At 41.7% G+C, this 21080-nt stretch overlaps 1 protein-coding gene across 9 annotated transcripts in view; it reads right to left on the bottom strand.

Annotated features, from left to right (window-relative positions):
• LOC110988584 (uncharacterized) overlaps positions 1 to 21080 on the bottom strand; it is a 150181-nt gene that overhangs the window by 59402 nt on the left and 69699 nt on the right. For all 9 annotated transcript variants that reach the window (XM_087135698.1, XM_087135699.1, XM_022252258.2 and 6 more), the window contains exons 4-5: positions 17148 to 17289; positions 843 to 1051 (exon numbers count right to left, since the gene is read on the bottom strand). In XM_087135698.1, the coding sequence (XP_086991824.1) occupies positions 843 to 1051; positions 17148 to 17289 (351 nt within the window). The remainder of the gene's footprint in view (positions 1 to 842; positions 1052 to 17147; positions 17290 to 21080) is intronic.

The following is a 21080-nucleotide window of genomic DNA, read 5'->3' as shown; positions in this document are numbered from 1 at the left end:
GGGAATGGCACATAATAAGGGAAAACTCGACACAACATAATGAAACTAAGTTTATATGTAATCATTGTTGTAGTCAAGACCACTTAAGACCTTCACAAAACCACACAAGACCTTTAGTCTGAATTCAAGTCACAAACCATTCAAATAAACTGCAACCAAAGCATTCCTTTGTCATTGTTCACCCTGTTACTTATGACTGGTATGACTGGTCTTGTGTCTTGTCTTATGGTGGTCTCAACTAAACAGTGGACCCAGGGCACGATATACAAAAAAAGTGGCATGCATTGGTGCGTGTAGACCAAAAAACCTACATGCACTAGGAAAAAACCCACATGCACCATAATTTGGCAAATATATGTAGGAAATGAGTATTTTGGTGGTTAAAAGTTACATGCACGTCGTGCATCCTAAGGCAAAATTTACATGCACTGGTGCATGCGTGCACTGGGTAAATCAAGCCGAGTGGACCCAAATTTTTAAAGAGGGGTTATACATTTCCATTGACATTATTGAGAATATTCTGATCCAGACATTAATTCCTTCGCCACTGCATGTACTCAATCAAAACATCTTTGTTCAGCTAATGCAATGGTGTAAAATGACATTGCACCTGCATAATGATGGGAAAAGGCCTGTTAGCAGTACTGTGGCAGAGGCATTCCTACTTTGCCAAAAAATATCTCTTGGTTTTGCAGCTTGTATATCAAATCCATATAAAAATATGCTTGTTTTTTGTTACTGCAAAAACCAAAGGCACCTCAAAATCTTCGGCACAAACGATTTGAACATAATATAGCATTATTAATTTTGGTGTAATATATATAACCGAATAAATAACTTGCCTTAAATCATCTATTGCATCCGAAACTTCAGGTGAAAATGTGACAGATGCACCTTCCCGACTGACCTCAGCAATTCTTGTAGCTGTACTTGATTTTCCAGGAATTTTACTTGAATTCTGTGACTGTGTTTGTGTAAAACCTCTTTCCTGTCTACCCTCTATGTCACTCATTTCCATCACTTTGGAGATGGTCCCTGCTGTTTCTTCAAGCTATAAATGGGATAAAGATGTAAAAGGGCAACATGATTGCAAAATGAGTTTTACTCTTTTCAAAGTGAAAACAAAGTCACTTGAAAAATTCTCATTGAATTAAAGTAGATTCTTCTTACAATAGTGATCCCTTAATAATGGATATAAGGCTCTTAAAGATAATTTTTACAATCATTCTGTGCATTTAACCACATTTTCATTTTGGGAGGATATACTAGTAGCATGCAACATTTTAAGTCCATGATACTGGTACAATAAAAACATGCAAAAATTGTTTGTGCTATAATGCTCCCAGAAGTTTCAGTGTGAGTTTTTATTTGGTTTAATTTTTTTAGCACACGTTACATGAGTCATTTAGAGAAGGTGGGTGTACAAAGATATTTGGACAAGGTTGCAGGATATAGTATACAGTGAGGGGCCCTTTAGAGTGACGAAACTGTGATTATTTTGTTGCTTGTAAAATTTTTAAAAGCAGTTTGAAAGTTTTTCACATGGTAATTTTTTTTAAAATAAAACTTGGTTTCACACATAACAAGGGCACCACACAATTTTTACTATTTTGGTAACAAATTTAGGTTTTTTGGCAGCAGTTTCTCACTAGTCACATATATGTATCAAAGAATGCAATACTCTATTTTAACAAGTTTCAGGTAACTTTGATGTCAACTCTTCTTGATACTCTAAGAAATCTATAAAACTAATATGCCATACCTTCCAAAATTTGGTTGGACCCTGACAGTTTTCTCATAATTAAAAACTTTACATTCAATTTCCCAGTAATAAGTTTATAACTGTACGTTGTATTCTCTACTACCATGTTTGATGAGAAATTGAAAAAACTAATCTTACGGTAGGATGTGAGAGATGTGAATCAAGAGATAAACTTGAAGTAAAAATGCAGAAAGAAATTGAAGAAGTGACCACATCCAGAAAGGCTTGCATACATGCAATACATCTTGTTGCAAATTTAGAAAGCAGACTGATCCTACAAGGCGATGAAAGGGCTGGAAGCATCAGCTTGAAGGGCAAATTAAGGCCTGGTTTTAATAATATTAAACAGTTAGCGAGGTAAGAGAAGTTTGGAATCTAAATTTAATCCTTAAAATCAGTCACAGCCAGCTCGGTATGTTCATTTGCATTGCATGATAATGCACCTTTATTATAATAATTCTATGCTAATATAATGCAGTGGTTGAGTTCATGAAACACGTGTACCTATTCTACACGGAATATCCTTAGCTAACTAACTGTTGGTGTACAGCAAATTTTCTGACACGGCATTAATTTATTAAATTTTCACCAAACAAAATCAAAATGACAGTTTCTCTCCCCAAGTTTGTTGGCCCATGCAAAATAATTCAGCTTTAACAGTTAACCTTTTACAGTGTTCAAAAAGGATACGATATGTCATAATTTTCTGAAAACATGTTCATGTTCATGTATAGGACACAGCTTGTATGGTGATTCCCACATTGGAAATGTCAATGCAGCTTATATTGTAACATTTGAAGGATGAAATCAGTGACTAGAAACCACCTCAGCATAGCCTACCTGGCCAGCAACACGTGCAACCAGCACGGCACTCTGGGGACAAGGCAGACATATTATCATTGGCTGCAATTTACGGTCACTCAACTCACATGTTGGCAATGTTGGAAATGGAAACTAGTCCAGAGAGACTGAATAGACTTTACTGTAAGTACAGTTCACACCTCACAAATTGTGTGTCTATTCATTTTGGTCTGTTTTTATCATTGTGTAATCCATGTTGTTTATGATTTCACAAGTATGAAGAACTGCCACATGGCCCACCCAGCCAGAACACATTAGTGTGGGTCGGGTCTCCTGGTGATACTTACCCCTTCCCAGTCTACATATGCAAATTTCCCATGTGCCTATTACAATTCGCTGAAAAGACTTGATATGCATTCTACCCTTGACCCTCCACAATCATACACTGCAATCCCATGATTTTTGAACTTGGAATGTTGCATTCAGGGGGAATGAACATGGATTTTTCTCGATTCATTCGGAACTGAATCTATTTTCAAGTCAGGTTTACCCATAATTGTTCCTGTTTGGCTTAAAAAACACCTCTTTCGGACCAGACCCGCTGTGATCAAAACTCCTTTGATGCCGCGACATCGCAACACCTATTGTCGTCTAGAATAAAGCCCCTCTAGCAGCACAAGGAACAGAGTCGCTAAGTCATCATTGGCAAAACTGCAGCGCAAATTGCCGAGCGGATGAGTATTTCTTTGAGAAATACTGACGCGTTCCATCAGGAATCACTTAGGAGTCATCTCAAATCTCGTCCGGGACAAGTTGTGGTAAAATTGTGGGGGGAGTGAATACTTTCCCCACAATTTCCCCGCAAGTAGCAGTTCATTTATTGAGGGGAAATTGTGGAGAAATTTTTGCATTAGTAGGTCACTTACTATGAAGGACTGTTTACATTACCAGTGGGCTTGTAATAGGTGGTTACTATCTAAAGTGGTTTGCGGTTTCCAGAGACTGACCTTGAGTAACTCCACACACCATGATTTTTTGTCACATGTTCAATACCTGTTGTAGACTGAATCAGATGGTTGTTTGGAAAAACTTACTGACTTTGTCAGTCCCTCTGCTTATTTTGCTTCATTTACTTGTTAAATGTACAAGTTGTGTTACCTGTGCCCTTTGATACATGTACATGTACCTCCACATCCATTCACTTCTGAATTCAAAACTGGAAGTGTTTACTATAAATTTTTTAAAGGTTCCCTAGCCAGAATTGTCCAATCATGATTGTAATAACAGAATTTCAGTATTTCACATCAAGAGATAATAAAATGCAAAGCAACAATATGGTTTAACTTTCCGTATATTATACCTTGATTTTTTGGCAAAGAAGAAAGATATAACAGGAAGATTTATTGAAATACAGGGCCTGTACCCGATCTCTTCTTGTTAATGTCTTTTGTGCAGTAACATTGCCATATTAAATACAATAAAGTTGTATGTGCCTGAAGTAAGACCATAGCTTTCCAGGAGAAGAAAAACCCTGAAGCAGCTTTATATTTCATGAAAGGGTTGATGTATATTTATTCCAAATGATACAATTAGAGAAGTTTCAAAAAGCTGTGTGTAAGGAGTGCAGTCCTGTGGCTTGTTTGTCATCAAAACCACAAGTGTCCTTGAGTGGCCTGCCTGACCAAAACTGCAGAGGGGGGGGAACGAGACTGTGTAAACAAATACTGATAGCTTTATTTCAGGGAGATTGTGGGGAAAATTTCCAGTAGCCCTCAACATTCCACCGTAACACTCTTTCACAGTTTATCCTCAACTTATCCCGGACAAGATTTTAGATGACTCCTTACTGGGATTACTGGGATTAAGCTCTTGAAGATGCTTTTCAATTGTACTCGTATTAAAAATGCCATGGACAATGGTTTTGACACTGCCAGTTAGGCTAAATTTCTTGTCTTGTCCGTGTTCTCGTCTTAGCATAGCTCATATTAAGTTTTCTCTCATAGGCATGTGTACATTTTGAACGGGACTAAAGAAATATGATCGTCTTAAGTGCCATCTTGTCTCAAGTGGGCTCGTGTTGTTTGTGTTAAACTGCAGTGTCCTTCGACGCCAGATGAAAGAGTTTCGTTGTGGTGATGAAGAGCTGGGAATTAGATTCTCAGCGATGCTCAGTCCTGGCAGGATAACACTTGAGAGCCCGGACCAGGCACCATCTCTTGTCAGAGTCATCTCCCGAAAGTGAGGCTGTCGGAAACAAGAATGTTGGGAGGCTGGAAGGTAGGTATCTGGTTTTTAGTAAGAAACCTGATGGTTGGGATAGGGCGAACCCTGTGGCTCCCAGCAGATGTGACCATCGGCAATGGATAGGACATGAAGTTCGCTACCTTGTCTCAATATAACGACCATAAAGAGGAATACCAGTTTGATGCTGGGATGGAGGTAAGATGTATCGGACAGCAGTCCGAATGGGGGACCAGCAACAACGCGTAGGACGCTCCCAAGGTCTCAGGATAAAATGAGGCGTTTGACGTGGGGACACTTGACAAACATTCCTCAAAGGAGATGGTGGATGGCAGCGTGCAGTCAGAGACAGTCAATCCATCACTGAAGCCCAAGTGAGCAGCTGCCAAGGCCGACCAGTAGTTGCGGATGGTGGCAATCTGGAGGCCCGAGTAAGACAGATACGTGAGGAAGTCTGCAACGGAACTCACAGGAGCTTCGGTTGGAGAAACATCATGGTCGTTGCACCTGCAGACGCAGCATCTGCATAAAGGCCAAACACCCTGAAGGATCGTTGGACGACATCCAGTACATCAAGTGAAGACTCTCCGGTGCTGGGTGGAGGGTCCCTGATTTGGGTTGGCAAAGAGTGTCCTCCCTGACTGGAAGGACCAGCGGCCATTGTACCGGGAGTCCTGTCAGTCTTAGAAACCACAGTTGGCAAAGCCAGGACAGAGCAATGAGGAGGACCCGACATGGCTCTTGTTCTATTTTGGACAGGGCGTGCAGGATATTAAAGGAAAGACATACGCCAGAAGGCCCAACCAGTTGAACTGTAGGGTGCCTGTTACCCATGCCCATGTGTGAGGGAACCTAGAGCAGAACGTATGGAGATGGGTTTTGTTGGTGGAAGCAAAGATGTCAATAAGGAGACGCTCAGTCTCCACAAAGATCTAGCTTAGCACGTTCGGGTGAAGAATCCACCGTATTGGTTGGATGACGTCCCAAGGAGAGTGACTGCTTTGCTGTTGCTGGTTCCCGCTGTATGGATGACCACCCTGGTGGTTGATGCACATCACTGCGTGGAGTTGTCACTCTGGACTCGAACGGAACGGCTTACTAGGTGTTGTCGGAAGTGGTGAAAAGCATGGAACACTGCTTGGAGCTCCAACCTGTGGATGTGTTTGTCTTGAGAGGCAGTGTACCAGACCCCGGAGACATCGAGTGGAGGAAGAAAGGCCCCATTTGAAAAGCGACACATCCATCATCACAGACACATCCAGACCTAGAAGTACGAAGGGGAAGTCCGCCGACAGGTGCTCGGTAATGGTTCACCACTGGAGGTAATTGCTGGGAAGATGGGCCAACATGTAAACAGAAGCTGAAGTATTCGTTACAAGAAAAGAATAGCGAGCCCTGTTACACTGCACTATGTTCGATGTGGCCACTTGAATCTTTAACCCCTTCTCACAGGGAAGTGGTGAGAGCCGCTGTAAAAATTGAGATCCCTCAGCCCAGTTTTCAGCTATTATTCTCACCCCACGCTCAAGCAAACATGGTGAAAGAAGGCATACCCTGGCTCTTGTACATATGGTGATTGGCCTTTGTGTCTTGCCAAGAAATGAAAAGTAATAGTCACCAGCTTCACAATAGTCCCCACTTTGAAAAGAGGCAATGGGAATGTGTGAGTAGAGCCGCATGCCACAGAACAATGAGCCTTTTCACTGTTTAAATCAAAGCGTGCAGAGCACGCAGGCCACAAACTGAGAATTTGCAGTGGTCAAGCAAGGCTGGAATTCTCAGAGTCATCTTTCAGAAAAAAGTCCCGATGTCAAGGGGTTCAGTTGGAGGACTACAGCCATATGCACAGAGAATTAAGATCAATCCGTATGCATTGCAAATTGCAGGTAAGGAGAGTCCAGAGATGGAAGACCGCTCCACAGCCAAACTCTTTTATCCTACATTGAAGCATTATTTCCCATTTATTTGATGGAATAGAGATTGCGGATGGATAAATGGTGAAATCAACAAAGTCTTGCCGAGTCCGCCTTTTCGTTTCAATTATGCAGGGCACAGTTGTGAAAGCACGATTGGCCGCTTGTGAAGGTGAGTTTGCGCATGCGACAAAAAACTTGACAATGGCGCCCCTCTTTATCGCTTATGAATATTAATTTTTAATCCCTCTCCAATTCCAATTACATCCCCTCCAATTACTCTCCAATTACATCCCCTCTTTCCAGTGACGACATCTATCATATCTGGCGCTTTCTAGTCACCCCAGTTGCTTAGATGGATTCATAAAAATATTTTTTAGATGATAAAAATATTCCATTCCAAAATAAATTTATGCAAGGTCAAATTTTCGATAAATTTTTGAATAAAATCGCAAATTTTTTCAGTATTTGTCGGAAAAAGTAAGGATATTTTTAAACCGCACTTTTTACAGAAATCTACCTTCTTAAATTTTGGTGAACAAGGGTGCAGTGTTCATTATTTTCACTGCGGGAAGACAGCTAAAAATTTTTTTAATCATGAGAACACTCCTTGAATATCATATTTTTGGTGACATTTCGATTTGAAATTGAACGTGACGTACTGTGTACCGTGTCGTGAAAAGTTGGAGAATTCTCTAGTTCAGAGCTAATGCTGCATGTTTCGTGAAAATGTGAAATTATGGGCTTATTTGTTTCTGTCGGAGATCAGAAACGTCAGAATCACTTCATGGCTACCATGCTTGGCAAGCCATCTAGCGTGCCTGGAAGCTGACACCCGTGGGAAGAAAGTTGACACCGGCCCCAGTCGCGAAACTGCAGCTGGCGGCCATGTGGTTGGCTTGGGGCCCGCACCCACTGCACTGACTGACGGATTCCTCCATCTCGTGACCGTACAACTACAAGCCCCACTTTCACAGTTCTGGACATGCTGAAGACCTCAATTTACAACCTTGGCAGTCCTGGCACTACCTGGTCCAGGATGATATCATTTCGCATTGTGCTAGCCAAATGATGTTTGGAAATGTTAAAAGGTGGGCCTAGGCTTAGGTTAAAAGTTTTTGTCAAACTCGGTTGGCTGAAAAGTAAGACCCTGCAAAAAACGGACATGACAGATCATTTTTTTATGTGTGTGGTGAACTTTATACCGGCAAACATCTGTAATTTATTCGCATTGCCTGGCTTGTCTTGGGGTCAACAGGTGATTGTTACATTTTTTGGCAGGAATTTGTTGCAGTTGATAAAGGCAGCATTTACACCTCACATTGAACATAACAACAATCAAAAGAAACATCTTTTATTTAATTTGAATTGAAGTGATTCTGACACAAGATGAGGAATACCGTTGGAAATCTACAAATATGGAGAAACCAATTATTATTTTTACAACCTTTTGATAGTACATGAGTGTTATAATTTTTTTCCAGTTGGAGCAATTACACGGATACCGTGATGCCTGAGCTGATGATTTGGAATTTCAAGCATGTCAAGGATGACTCTGATGACTGCAAAGAAAGAATTAAAAATTAGTCAAAATGAGTTGAAGCGTATGGATGACATTTTATTAGACGGCAAAGATTTATTTAAAGTTTTCAAATTATTTGATATAAAATGAAAGACTAAAAAAGTGGGTATTTTGGATGTAAACCTTCAAAGCACATACGTGTATGTTGTCCACGAGTCCTCATTAAATGCGGTTGAACAACAAAGCCACTACACGATTTCATAATTCAGGTGTTCTATCCATACAGCTGTTGCTGATGTCTTTGAAAATGACTACAAACACAGGAAATCTGGACCATTTAACCACTTCATGCCGGTGCATTTTTTAATGTTGATGATGCTGGGCCTGCATGACTATCATTTTTTTCGTTTTCAAAATCCTTCGAAAATTCATCATTTCCATTTAACGGTCGTTTATAGCCGCACCAAGTAATCTTTAGGCACTACTCTAAGTTGACAGGTGACCTTCATTGACGCCAGGCCTGCAGCCTTGTAAACAGAGCCCAAATTGTGCAGTGTTGTATAACTGTCTTTTGTTCACAAACCTGGCTTAGTGCACTGCTGCTCTCCGGAGTCCCCGGCAGGAAATGGTAAAGCTGCCTTTACTTCTTTAACCGCTTCCTGCCAGGGACTCAGGGATCGCAGACGTATGGTTTATATGGGTGGCCGGGGTCTCCGAACTCGGACAAAGGAAACAGGGCCCTGTAACAAAAGACCGTACTCTGAACAAAAGACCAGGCTACAGGGCATTACCGACATTTTTCACTCTCAAAAGTGGTGATAATCCAGCCTTCTTTTGAAACCCTATACCAGGGTTTGGGGCATTGAGAGCGAGCGGATTACCACCGGGGACAAAAGCGCTCCACCGCCGCAGCGATGAGCCACACAGCACCGCTGCATGCTAATCTGGCCCCTATTGAAAAGAGGTCAGCAGTGCACTAAGCTAGGTTCGTGAACATAAGACAGTTATACAACACCACACAATCTGGGCTCTGTTTACAAGGCTGCTGGCCTGGCTGAAATACTCGGGCGGTCAATGAAGGTCACCTGTCAACTTAGAGTAGTGCCTAAAGATTACTTGGTGCGGCTATAAACGACCGTTAAATGAAATGATGAATTTTTGAAAGATTTTGAAAACGTAAAAAATGATAGTCATGCCCACCCAGCATCGTCAGCATTGAAAAATGCCCCGGCATGAAGTGGTTAAAGAAAGAATGAGATGTGTAAACTTTCTGTACTGATTCACGATTGGCATTTTCAATAAATCAACAAAACACTGAATTTTGCTTGCAGTCAAAGCTCCCTTGTTTCCTTGTAAATTAATGTCTGGTGGTTCTGTATTGTCATCATTGACAGTTCAAGACATTATTTAATTTATTCTCTTATCTACATGTAAGTGTACTTATTTCCAAGACTTTTCAGACTCTCAAAACTTAATGTTCACTGGTAACTGCTGTCTAGAAACAATCTGTCATTGGTCTTAACAGATTGGCAAATCTGAAGCTACCCAAGCGACATTTGCAAAGTTGCAGTTGGAGTTGCAAAAAGGAGAAAAAATAGATGTGCAAAACAAGTGAAACACCTTTAAAAAACAGGAAATCTTTTTGGAATGTTTTGAGTTCAGATGGGTTGATCTATTTGAGTGATTCATTATTTAAAGTCTCCAAACAAACTGAAATATTTGCTTCATCACGAAACCGGTAAAACGTATATGGATGTGAAGATTCTTGTTCAATACGTGAACTTGACCTTCTAAATCCAAAATAGGCGAACGAGATCGGGCAATCTTTCTCAACAAAAAATTTTAGCTTGATAGTGACAATATTAAAAATTTACATCAACTCTTGAACTACAGCAAGAACCCAACAACGTCTCCGTAAAAAATGCGGTTTGCAAAATTGTACTTTGAAGTTCATTTTTTTACGCATGGAAATGTCTGCGTGCATTAACATAGTGATGTCACAGTCGCAGACGAATCATATCTTCTCGCATGGTTTCAAGTTACAAAAACCTAATTACAAATACGTATATTCAAACCAAATTGTCACGCGCGCCATTAATCACAATCGTTCGTGAAAGGCAACTGTGCCAAACCGTTGACAAAACTGAGCACGGCCAGTAGGCACACTTTTGTCAAACCTCGTAACAGTCACAGTATTTAAGCTTCGGACACGCCCACTTCAGAAGAACGCATGTGTGGAACTCATGTCTAGAGATCGCAGTTGGTTGTTACTCGCCTGAGTGCCTCCGATGACAAGGTTTCAGACATGAGAGGGCTCGATGGGTCTGCAAGCAGGGCAATGACATCTACCACACGCATTAATGAACAGAAGACCTACATGTATGGTCAGAATAAAACACACATTAGGCTGATCGTATCGCGTTTATTCACCGGGACAGCTCCATAAAAAGGTGAAGCGACACTCAGAGAGCAAATTTCTCTATTTCCCACCTAGCTGGCCCCAGCAAGAGAGTCTTGGGTGCTAGCCGGCAGTTTGATGCATAGTGTAGCGATAGGCCTATGACCAATTTTTCAAGCTGCAGTCAGGATTTGGTATATGTGACCCAGACTCACCATCACCAGGGGCCGCACGAGCAAATGACGTAAGGTGGCCCGGTAGAGTGTACATGTACAATGTAGTTCCTGCATGCGTGGATGCCCCAAACAGTGGACAGATTAAGGCAGAGGTGAAGGTAGGGGTGGAGTTAGATGTGAGTCATAAGTAGAACCAGGTTAAGTTGAAGAATTATTATTATTACTATTGAATGAATTTAGTAAGCATAAATTCAATTAAAAAACCATGTGTAAATGGGCGCCGTCGTGTATTAGACACACCGACAGGGCTGGGTGTGAAGCTGGAGATGAAACTGTATCTGAAGTCAGAGGTGGAGTCAGCTACAAATCCGGGTGAGGATCCAGAATGAGATCCTCACACGGGACATTCTGATAAAGTGCAGTCGCAGGGGGAGTGGAGATTGACTCAAGGTGGCTGGCTAAAGTGGACAGTGTCTCCGAGAGGGGGTACTGCTGTCACCAAACCCGATGAAGAAATATCTTGACTAGGTGTAGAGTGAAATTTCTTGCATTTACGCTTCTTTGTGCAGCAATCCGGTCGTAGAACCCAAAGAAAAAACCTAAAAACCCAGAACACTGGCAGTATGTCTGGCATGCAGGTCATGCTGGGTCGAAGCGAGAGACGGAAACACCCTGGGCGGATAACCTAGCCAGTAGCCAGAAGCTGCAATGATGAGTGACGTTTGAGAACTATGGCAATGATGCAGTTCTGTAGCCCAAAAAGTGGTCAGTGAAGAGCCCATATGCAGTTACATGTAGGAGGTGCCTCTGAAGGGGCCACCCCTGAAAACAATGACCAATCGACCCGAGGCATTATAACTTCCGAGTCATGCTTGAGTGAACGGCTGTGAGGTTCGTCTGACAGCTGTAGTTCCTGGCGTGTGGCGGTCGTTGTAGGCTAGCCAGGGAGGCGTGAGGCCGTCCCGGTGTAGACTGGTGAGCCACAACAGTGAATACATGTCTTCCACTGAAGGCGTTGGTAGTAGGGAGACCGGCAGAGGGTTTCAGAGCATAGGAACTGGGGGTGAATGCCAAACGCCCAAACCCGGCGAACAGGGGAATAAGTTTACTCGCCCCAAGTGCAGTGCCAATGGACAAAGCCATCGGCAGAAAAGAGCTGCGGATGGGGTATGGCAGACGAAAGCCCCGGCGGCGTAGCAATCCAAAGGGGACGGCATCATCTGATGCAACTGGAGGCTGAGTACCATGCTGAATTGCAGGACTCACCCGTGGCAGAAGCAGTGGAGTGCGTCAACCACCACAGTGGAACCCGTTGCCCGCTTGGAGGGTGCTGACTGGCCTGGCTTCCAAGCGAGCACCGCCTGGTTGGCAGAAGGGGGAGGGACCCTGGGCAGACAGCAGACCGTTGCCTCGCGAGCCCTGCTGGGTCATCAGTCGGTATGGTCACCCGGGGATGCTGTAGGTAGCGATGCCCGGTACCCGCAGCATAGAGAAGGAACCACGCATCATTCTATGGTCACTTTGATCAACGGTAGTGTTGTGGCATAGCTCACTCAACCCGATATGTAAATATGTGGAGTGGGTGTCGATGACCCAGGGTAGTGTTGTGGCCCAGCACGCTCTACCCAGTCGGTAGGTGTACGAAGCGGTCATCAGTGATCAAGGGCTGTGTTACCACTCGCTCAGCCCGATCTATTCTGGTAATGGTCATCAGTGATCAGGGTATTGTAGCGGCATAGCTCACTCAACCTAATCATGTACATGTAGATAAAAGTCTGGTAGTGTTGTCGTATAGCTGGCTCAACCCCGGCCTATTCATTCCACTGGGTCTGGTCAAGGCCATTAATCGAATAGCGCAAACCACACCACAAAGAAGCAGGGCAGCCCGCCAAGACCCACTCCACGGCCAGACCCATACAGCATTGGGCCATTATTACTCGAACGCACGCACCACACAGAGAACAAAGGGCTGCCCAGTCCTGTTCAATGGCCATACACAACACACTACAGTAGGCCACACCCAAACCTGTAGATAATGCACAGCAAAAGGGGGCAGAAAAGAACAACAAAATATACAAAATACAAGATACGAAATACGAGAATAACCATTCTTACCGATAGATAAGAAATCACTCTTTATTTATAAACAGAAATCAAGTAAATTCACAAACGCAAAAGGGTATGGAACTTGCAACTTCGAAAATGCCATAAAAGACATGTCCGTAAACGAAAGGCGCTGAGAAAAGAAGGACGAACATGGCGGCGGGATTGCAGTGCATTGTGGAGGGTCAAGGGGCAGGATGCATTATCAAGTCTTTTCAGTGAATTGTAATAGGCACATGGGAAATTTGCATATGTAGGCTTGGCAGGGGAATGTGAACGCAGGAGGCTTGGTAATTTCAAGGACTTATGGAAGTTTAGGTTTAATTGCAAACTTCATTTGCACGTTGCTTGAAGATTGAGGGTTGGTATTGTCAGCACCAAGATGCTGATAAGATGCCGGTGCGGCTTATACTCCAAGCAGCCTACATGTATATTCTGAAAATTATGATACTGGAACAGAAATGATCAGTGAATGATGTCCTGAATGATGTAACTTATCTGCAATGATGGCTATCACTGTTGTGAAAGAGAAACGATAATGAATGGTTGATGATGTCTGCATTTAGAACATTATTTGCTGAAGTGTGTCTAGCACTTATGTTTTGTGTCCATGTTATAGTTGTGAATTTGAATTGGATGTGTGTTTGTCTTGATTATGCTCATGCTATTTCTGAGTATATCTGCATCCCACAAAAGATTATGTTTTTGATATCAAATTTTGATGTAGCATAATCACTTTTGAATGAGTCGTTTATCTACAGTGAGCAAACAACGGTCAACATTTCACCAATTTTGCAGTATTTTGCAACACAATTTGCAACTGATGTTTTCTAAATCTTGGCTTTATTACTAACTCTGGAATTACAAGTACAATTGAGCAGATGGGTAGAGCCATTAAAGAATTTTGGTATAAATAGATGGATGATGAAATAATTGGTACAGAATTAGCAGTTGTAAAGAAAGAAATCAAACAGCAGATAAAATAGCAAAAAGGTTATGGTGACTAAGCAATATCATCTTTTTTAGTTCCAAGGCCAGGATGATGCTCAACAGGAGGTCCTTTGGGCAGCTGATGCAAAGGCCTTTGGGGACCAATTTAGGACAAGCTGGTGTACACAACAGTTATGCTGAATAAATACAGGAAATGAGAATAGCTCAGGTGAGTTCCTGAGCAAGAGGGTGTAAAGAAGCAGCTGAGAAAAGTTTGAATAGGAAAGCTGTTGACCATATTCCATAATAGTCAGCTTGCAAACCGGGAGGAAAGTCTAATAACCGGGAAGCAGCTGTAGGGACCTTTGCATTGAATGGAAATCTGGGGCAACCTAGAGAGTTCATTGATCCCCTGATACTTGGTAAATGTTTTTTTTCCATCAAAACACCCCTTTGTCTTTGATTGAATACCCTGGGTAATCTCCATGGAGCGGAGCTCGAAGCCGTGGATAGGGCTTGTGCAACACGTTTTGTGTGGGCTCAGAGCATGATGAATACAGGCCATTGACATGGTGTTCGCGCCATTGTTTACGGCCCTACTGGGCTGGGAACACGTGGGCAGCACACCAGCACCATGCACTCAGGGTATAGATGGGCCATTGTTCAGTGTAATTAGTTATTTGTTTCGTCGAAAGCAGCGTTTTCTGTGGCACTGGGTATATATTCGCTTGGCCGCTTCCCGGCCTTTCAGTTGCATTACACAATGTCTTCCAGCAACGAGGAAACTTTGACCACGACTAGTGGTTCAGATTTCATGTCAGAATCTGAACTTAGTTCAGAAAATGTAACTAGTGACAGCGATTCTAACGGGCAACCACCATTAGCGAGGCCTGCATGGAAGGTCAAGACTTCGTCCATTCAATGGACAGCTGATGACAACTTCCCCAGCCGACATGGCTTTCAAGGCACAGCGGGTGTTCAAGTACAAGAACTGGACAAGAACAGCACTCCTTTGAGATCTTCGAGTAGGTTTTCACCCCAGAGCTGACGTTGCACATTGCCAACGAGACCAACCACTATGCCGCTGAACACCCGAGAAGTCAACCAGAAGCAAGTCCAAGTCACATGCGAAGCTGGTTTGACACAACACCAGATGAGATGTCAGTGTTCCTGTCCATGATGATAGTCATGGGACTGATTCCGAAATCCGACTTGAAGTCCTACTGGATGAGAGACTCAATACTTCAGACTCTGTTTTTTCCTGAAACCATGCCCCGCAACAGGTTTATGGACTTGCTGGCCTATCTGCATTTCATCGATAACAGGCTTGCAGATGTGACTGATCGACTCTACAAGCTTCGTCCAGTGATAAATGAACTGACCGAGAAGTTCAAGTCTGTCTACATTCCGTCCAGCAAGATTACTACTGACGAGTCTCTTTGGAAATTCAAAGGGAGACTGACGTTCAAGTAGTACCACCCCAAGAAGTGTGGGAGGTTTGGCATAAAGGTGTATCAATTCTGCCAGAGCACAAAATTTGCCATTGTATCGATCTAGAGGTAGACCAACCTGTCTTCCTGGTCCAGGTAGACTGATAGGAAAACATTTTGCCGTAGAAATTCCCCAAACTGGAAAACAAGCTACATTTCTAGCAGATGGTGTGATGTTTGTTATAGAAATGGCAAAAGAAAGGAGACTAAAGTGATGTGTGAAATTTGTGAAGTGCCACTTTGCGCTGTTCCTTGTTTCAAGGAATATCACACTTTAGCAGTTGCTTATTTATGCAAAGTTTCCTGTATTCCAAGACATCATAAATGAAAGAGTTCATGATATTTTATGTTTGTTCTAGAAACGGTGAATGAAAAGTGACTAAATTGATGTGTGAAATTAGCCAAGTTCCACTTTGCGTAGACCAACCCGTCTTTCTGGTCCAGGTAGACTGATAGGAAAGCACTTTGCCGCAGAAATTCCCCAAACTGGAAAACAAGCTACATTCTACAGATGGTGTGATGTTTGTTATAGAAATGGCAAAAGAAAAGAGACTAAAGTGATGTGTGAAATTTGTGAAGTGTCATTTTGCGCTGTTCCTTGTTTCCAGGTTTATCACACTTGAATCAACTGCTTATTTATGTAAAGTTTCCTGTATTCCAAGAAATAGTACATGAATTTTGAGGCAAATCCTTCAAGGTTTATTATACTTGAATCAATTACTTAATCGTGTACAATTTTGGCAAACTTTTTCACAAGAATTTTCTCCTGTGTCAAGACATCGTGTAATGCAACTGCTCTCTATTTTCTTTCCTTTTTTTGGCTAACTTTTTTACAACAGTTTCCACTTATTTGAAGACATCGTGTAGTGCAACTACTCTCTTTTTTTTTTTTTTTTTGGCTAAGTTTTTACTGAAAGGTTCCTTTTTTATATAAAATTGAAGATAAAGTGATTGTACATATGAGGAGAGAAAAAAAGAAATGACAAGTCGTACAGAGAAGAAGAAAAGTGAGAAAATTGTGTTTTTCTTGTGTCTGTTTATTTTATAATTACGGGGAGGATTAGTTTGGAAAGATAGTTTTCATGGGAAGGTTCAAACTTAGAAGGGGCTGTTTATATATACCATTATATACGGAAAGGGGATTTGAATAGAACTTGCCAAATAAACTTAGAAATGTGCAAGAAAATTATAAGCAAACTTTGCGGAAAATAAAAACATTAGGGAAATTTTATGGGAAGTCTTCACTGGGTATTAGCTGAAATAAAAACTTGTGAAGCACACTCAATGTTCAAGTTGGGGCTGGGCATTGATGCTCGGCATGCATGGACTACTGGGAAGCGGGCACACGAGCCACGGTGCCCACTAAAAGCAAGCATAGACCGTATGACTTAGCGGGCACTGCACTCTCCGCTGTGGCCAAGCGTCCTTGGGTAGTTGGTGTTGTCGCGTAGGCAAGGCAAGTGCTGGGTCCCTGGTATTTTGTTGAATGGAATCCAAATATCCCAGCAGGGTTCATGACTACACAGAGCCAGGCTGTGTGCAGTGTGTGACCAAGCAAACTTGGCAGATAGGCCTGGTGGCCAATGTAGGCATCTGCAGTTGCCGTTAGCAAAATTGGAAAAATAAACCCAGCAGCCAGGTAGGTTGCCGTAAAAACATCCCGAGGTGAAGGGGTTAAGGGTAGAGAGGGGGAAAGGACTCCTGAACCTCAAATAATAACCATGTCAAACCATCCAGTTTGTTTTCTTTCCTTGTACATTTTGGGTACCACTGCTCCATAAAAGCTAATTTAAATTATTAATTTAGCTTACCTTCTGAAGCATTGTTTCCTTCGTGATATCAGTTGTTGAGTCCGTTTCCAGTGTCAAATGACAAGGCTGTAGGTGTTTACAAACTGATTCATGTACAACTCCAAAGCGTGCTTTCTTTATGAGGGGTACATCTACTCCAATCCTGAAATGTGAAACATCGCTGAGTTTGAGCACACTATGAAGTGTAGTACTTTGCATTGTTCCTTCATGCATCCAAGAGACAAACTGAGTTCCTTGGGGAAAAGTGTGTAGAAATGGTGTAACGATATGGAGGATTTGCAAGGTTACATATTTATAATACTCACAAATTCCTCCCCCTCGTGTGGGACAAGTCGGCTCGAGAATTCCTACCCCATCACTACATATGTAAATGTACATGTAGCATGCATCTATTATTATTCACTGCATTGCAGTCCCATCATCCTTCTTTTTGAAAGCAACTCAAGGTCAGAGCCAGAGTGGGGAGGAACGGGGAATTCTAGGAACAGGAAAGCAATTGTTCACCATTGTTTTGCCCTGACTGACTTAACTGGACATGATACACAAATAAGCGGTAAGCAAACTGGTATCAAATTCACTTATTCATTGGTCAATTCAAAGCAACATACGGAAAAACCCACCCACACTTACCTTACATACCTAGTGTGGACATTCCTTTCTTTTCGTGCAGTTAAGAAAACTCAGTGAAAATACTCATTTTTTTCTTGAACTGGGAACACTTTTTTCAGCTGGCTTTTTGTAAAAGGTTTCCTTGACTATTCCTCTTCCAATATGACAGATAACCCCTACCCTTAAAATGCCTCTAAACGTCTTTTTCATAGAAGGAGAAACGTCCTATGGACATATGTGTAAGTCCACAGGACGTCTTCCTTTCCTGTATCGTGTGGACATCTTTTGTTCACAAGTCCACACTAGATATGTAAGGTTAGCGCACTGTTCTGAACAGAAATAATTTGATGTCCTGTGTGAGAATGCACAACTGTAAATTTGTCATCACTTAAACTGAATGAATTACTAACTCTGTCTAATAGGATCATTTATAAATGTGCCCAGCACAATTGATAAAGCTGTTCATGTCGGTAGTATCTACATGTACTTAACGAAAAAATGACAAAATGATTCTGTAAAAACAAACTTGCTCAAAACCCATCCCCAAATATATTCAAGGGTGTGATATCTCTGGTTTTGGGCAAATTGGCACTATTTTGGTTAAACATGCCAAATTTCATGTGCAACTTTTTTGCAATCAACAGGCTAGATTTTTCTGTTGCTTCTTTCTCTACCGATGTGACTGCCAGGCCAAACTTTGCATGTACTTTCCAGCACCGAACAGTACTGGACCCCTGTAATCCATGCAACTGAATCTAATGTACAGTACATGTATATGTGTAGAAAATACAGATTGTGTGGCTGGTGCAGCTCAAAGTGCAAGCCTTGAGTGTAAACAACATCCTGAGGCCAACCGGTTATTCATTTTTTTGGTCAGTGGGACTCTTTACAGCCGTTACTGTATGAGAAGTAGTAATTACTAAGAATCTCCACTAGAACCCATCGTAGCACACATTTTACCGCAATTTGAAATGAGATAAATATTTTTACACTTTCACCGGTAGCGGGCTTTGTCACAACTGGCGTAGGGTGCACAAAGTTGGGCCCTGCCTACACAGTTTTTACGTACTCTGTGTGCACAGTTTTGTACAAGCTTTCAAACAATTTGGGGAATTAAAACTCACTGAAATGTTATTGCAACACAAATGCATAATTGCCCAAAGAGGCTTTGACTCTAGGATACAATCTTTGAGAAGACCGATCCTCAAGATACGAAATAGCAGAAATAGACGTGAATGGAATACACCGTAGGCAGGCAGGCAACAACAACTAAGTCCGCACTTGAAAAAATCCAGAACCTTGGACATGTGATGTGCATTCTTTTATACATATTCATGGATTTATACATGTGCATTGTTAAAATTGTTGCTGTTGCTTAACTTTAATACAATTCTTAGTCATTTTTCCGTTTTATATTGCATTTTTCATCTCCTAAGAGCATGATTTTTATTTACCCAACTTTAGAAAGTTTGCAAACTAATTTTTTTTTTCTAGCCTTATGGAATTGTTTCTATGTCCTGTTGTTTATATATTCTGTTTTATCCCTTAAGTTATATTGTTGATTCAAAGTTGATTCATGCTTGTCCAGTCTGTGTTTCGGTAAGCATTTTTTATTTTCATTTCTAACTTTTATCAACATACCTGATATATTTATTCTTTTATGGGTTTATGTAACCATTTCAACAACTTGCAACTGAAGCAAACAAATAGAATAAAAATAAAAAGAAACACTTAAAGTAAAAATATGCATATTGCAAGAAAATATGGCCAATGATTGCACCAAGAGGCAGAAAAAAACATCACAGAGCATCTACAAATCAAAATTTTCCCATGGCCTTCCTTTTGTTCTTTTTTTGATTTTACACAAAAGTTTATTGGCTGGTCTTTGCAACCTTCTTGTTATCCACTTCATGCCGGGGCATTTTTCAATGCTGATGATGCTGGGCCGGCATGACTATCATTTTTTCAGTTTTCAAAATCCTTCAAAAATTCATCATCAATCTTCAAAAATTCATCGTTTATAGCAGCACCAAGTAATCTTTAGGCACTACTCTAAGTTGACAGGTGACCTTCATTGACGCCCGAGTATTTCAGCCAGTCCAGCAGCCTTGTAAACAGAGCCCAGATTGTGCGGTATCTTTTGTTCACAAACCTGGCTTAGTGCACTGCTGACCTCTTTTCAATAGGGGCCAAATTAGTGTGCAGCGGTACTGTGTGGCTCATCGCTGCGGTGGTGGAGCGCTTTTGTCCCCGGTGGTAATCCACTTGCTCTCAATGCCCCAAACCCTGGTATACGATTTCAAAACAAGGCTGGATTATCACCACTTTTGAGAGTGAAAAATGTCGGTAATGCCCAGCAGCCTGGTCTTTTGTTTGGAGTACGGTCTTTTGTTACAGGGCCCTGTTTCCTTTGTCCCAGTTCGGAGACCCCGACCACGCCATATAAACCATACGTCTCCGATCCCGGAGTTCCCGGCAGGAAGTGGTTATTTCTCCTAAAGCAAATTGCCATAATTAGTTTCACGGGGGCTGACCCTGTCTTTATTTGTGTCTAACATTGGAGAAAATCATTTTTTCTCCTGAATTCAACTAGCATTTGCAGGCAATTTGCAGATGTTTTCAAAGATATCATAGGTAGCTCCACTTTGCTGGTCTTTTTCACTGACATTAGGAAATAAACTCATCTGTTAGTTAGTGCGGGAAATGAAACACCAATAAGACTTGTATTCATCTTAATTCCTTTTTCTTGGCTTTTCATTTTTTCCCTCCCTCGTTCGTTTTTGTTCATAAATCAATCATAAACAAGGTACTGGAAATGAAGGAATGGAAGCACTGATTGGCCCGACATTACAAAAGTACCTTGGTAGGGGTAACCATCAAATATAGTAAATCTTATTAATAAGACTTTTAATTGTTGCTGGAAATGTTTAGCAATCAGACAAGTTTGCCCATATTAGAGGAGAAAAACATTGCAGTTAAATAATATATTTACACAACTGTAAAGTGATTCACCAAGTTCCAAACTTTGGCCAAAAATTGCCCAGCGTTTTTACAATGTTTAGTTTGTAAACCTTGCAACATTTAATTAATCGAAATTTTGGAGCTTCACTGACTGAAAAGCCCACAGCCGGACAGAGCACTCTTCTGCAATGTAGTCAAATCTTAAACGACTCTTTGTTTCAGGGTCATTAGCCTGCACCAATGTGGTTACCATTTAGATAATATTTATCAAGGAAGGACTTCATTCCATCTTTTAGAATTGTGTCCGTGAAAATGTCTGTTCTGTTGGTCTGACAAAAACATCAGCTTCGTTCTCCCTTTCCG

The sequence above is a fragment of the Acanthaster planci genome, linkage group LG04 (genome assembly GCF_054643075.1).
Source record: "Acanthaster planci isolate LZ-2023a linkage group LG04, COTS_SCS, whole genome shotgun sequence".
In the NCBI taxonomy this organism is placed as follows: domain Eukaryota; kingdom Metazoa; phylum Echinodermata; class Asteroidea; order Valvatida; family Acanthasteridae; genus Acanthaster; species Acanthaster planci.
This window is presented reverse-complemented; position numbering and strand designations above follow the sequence as displayed.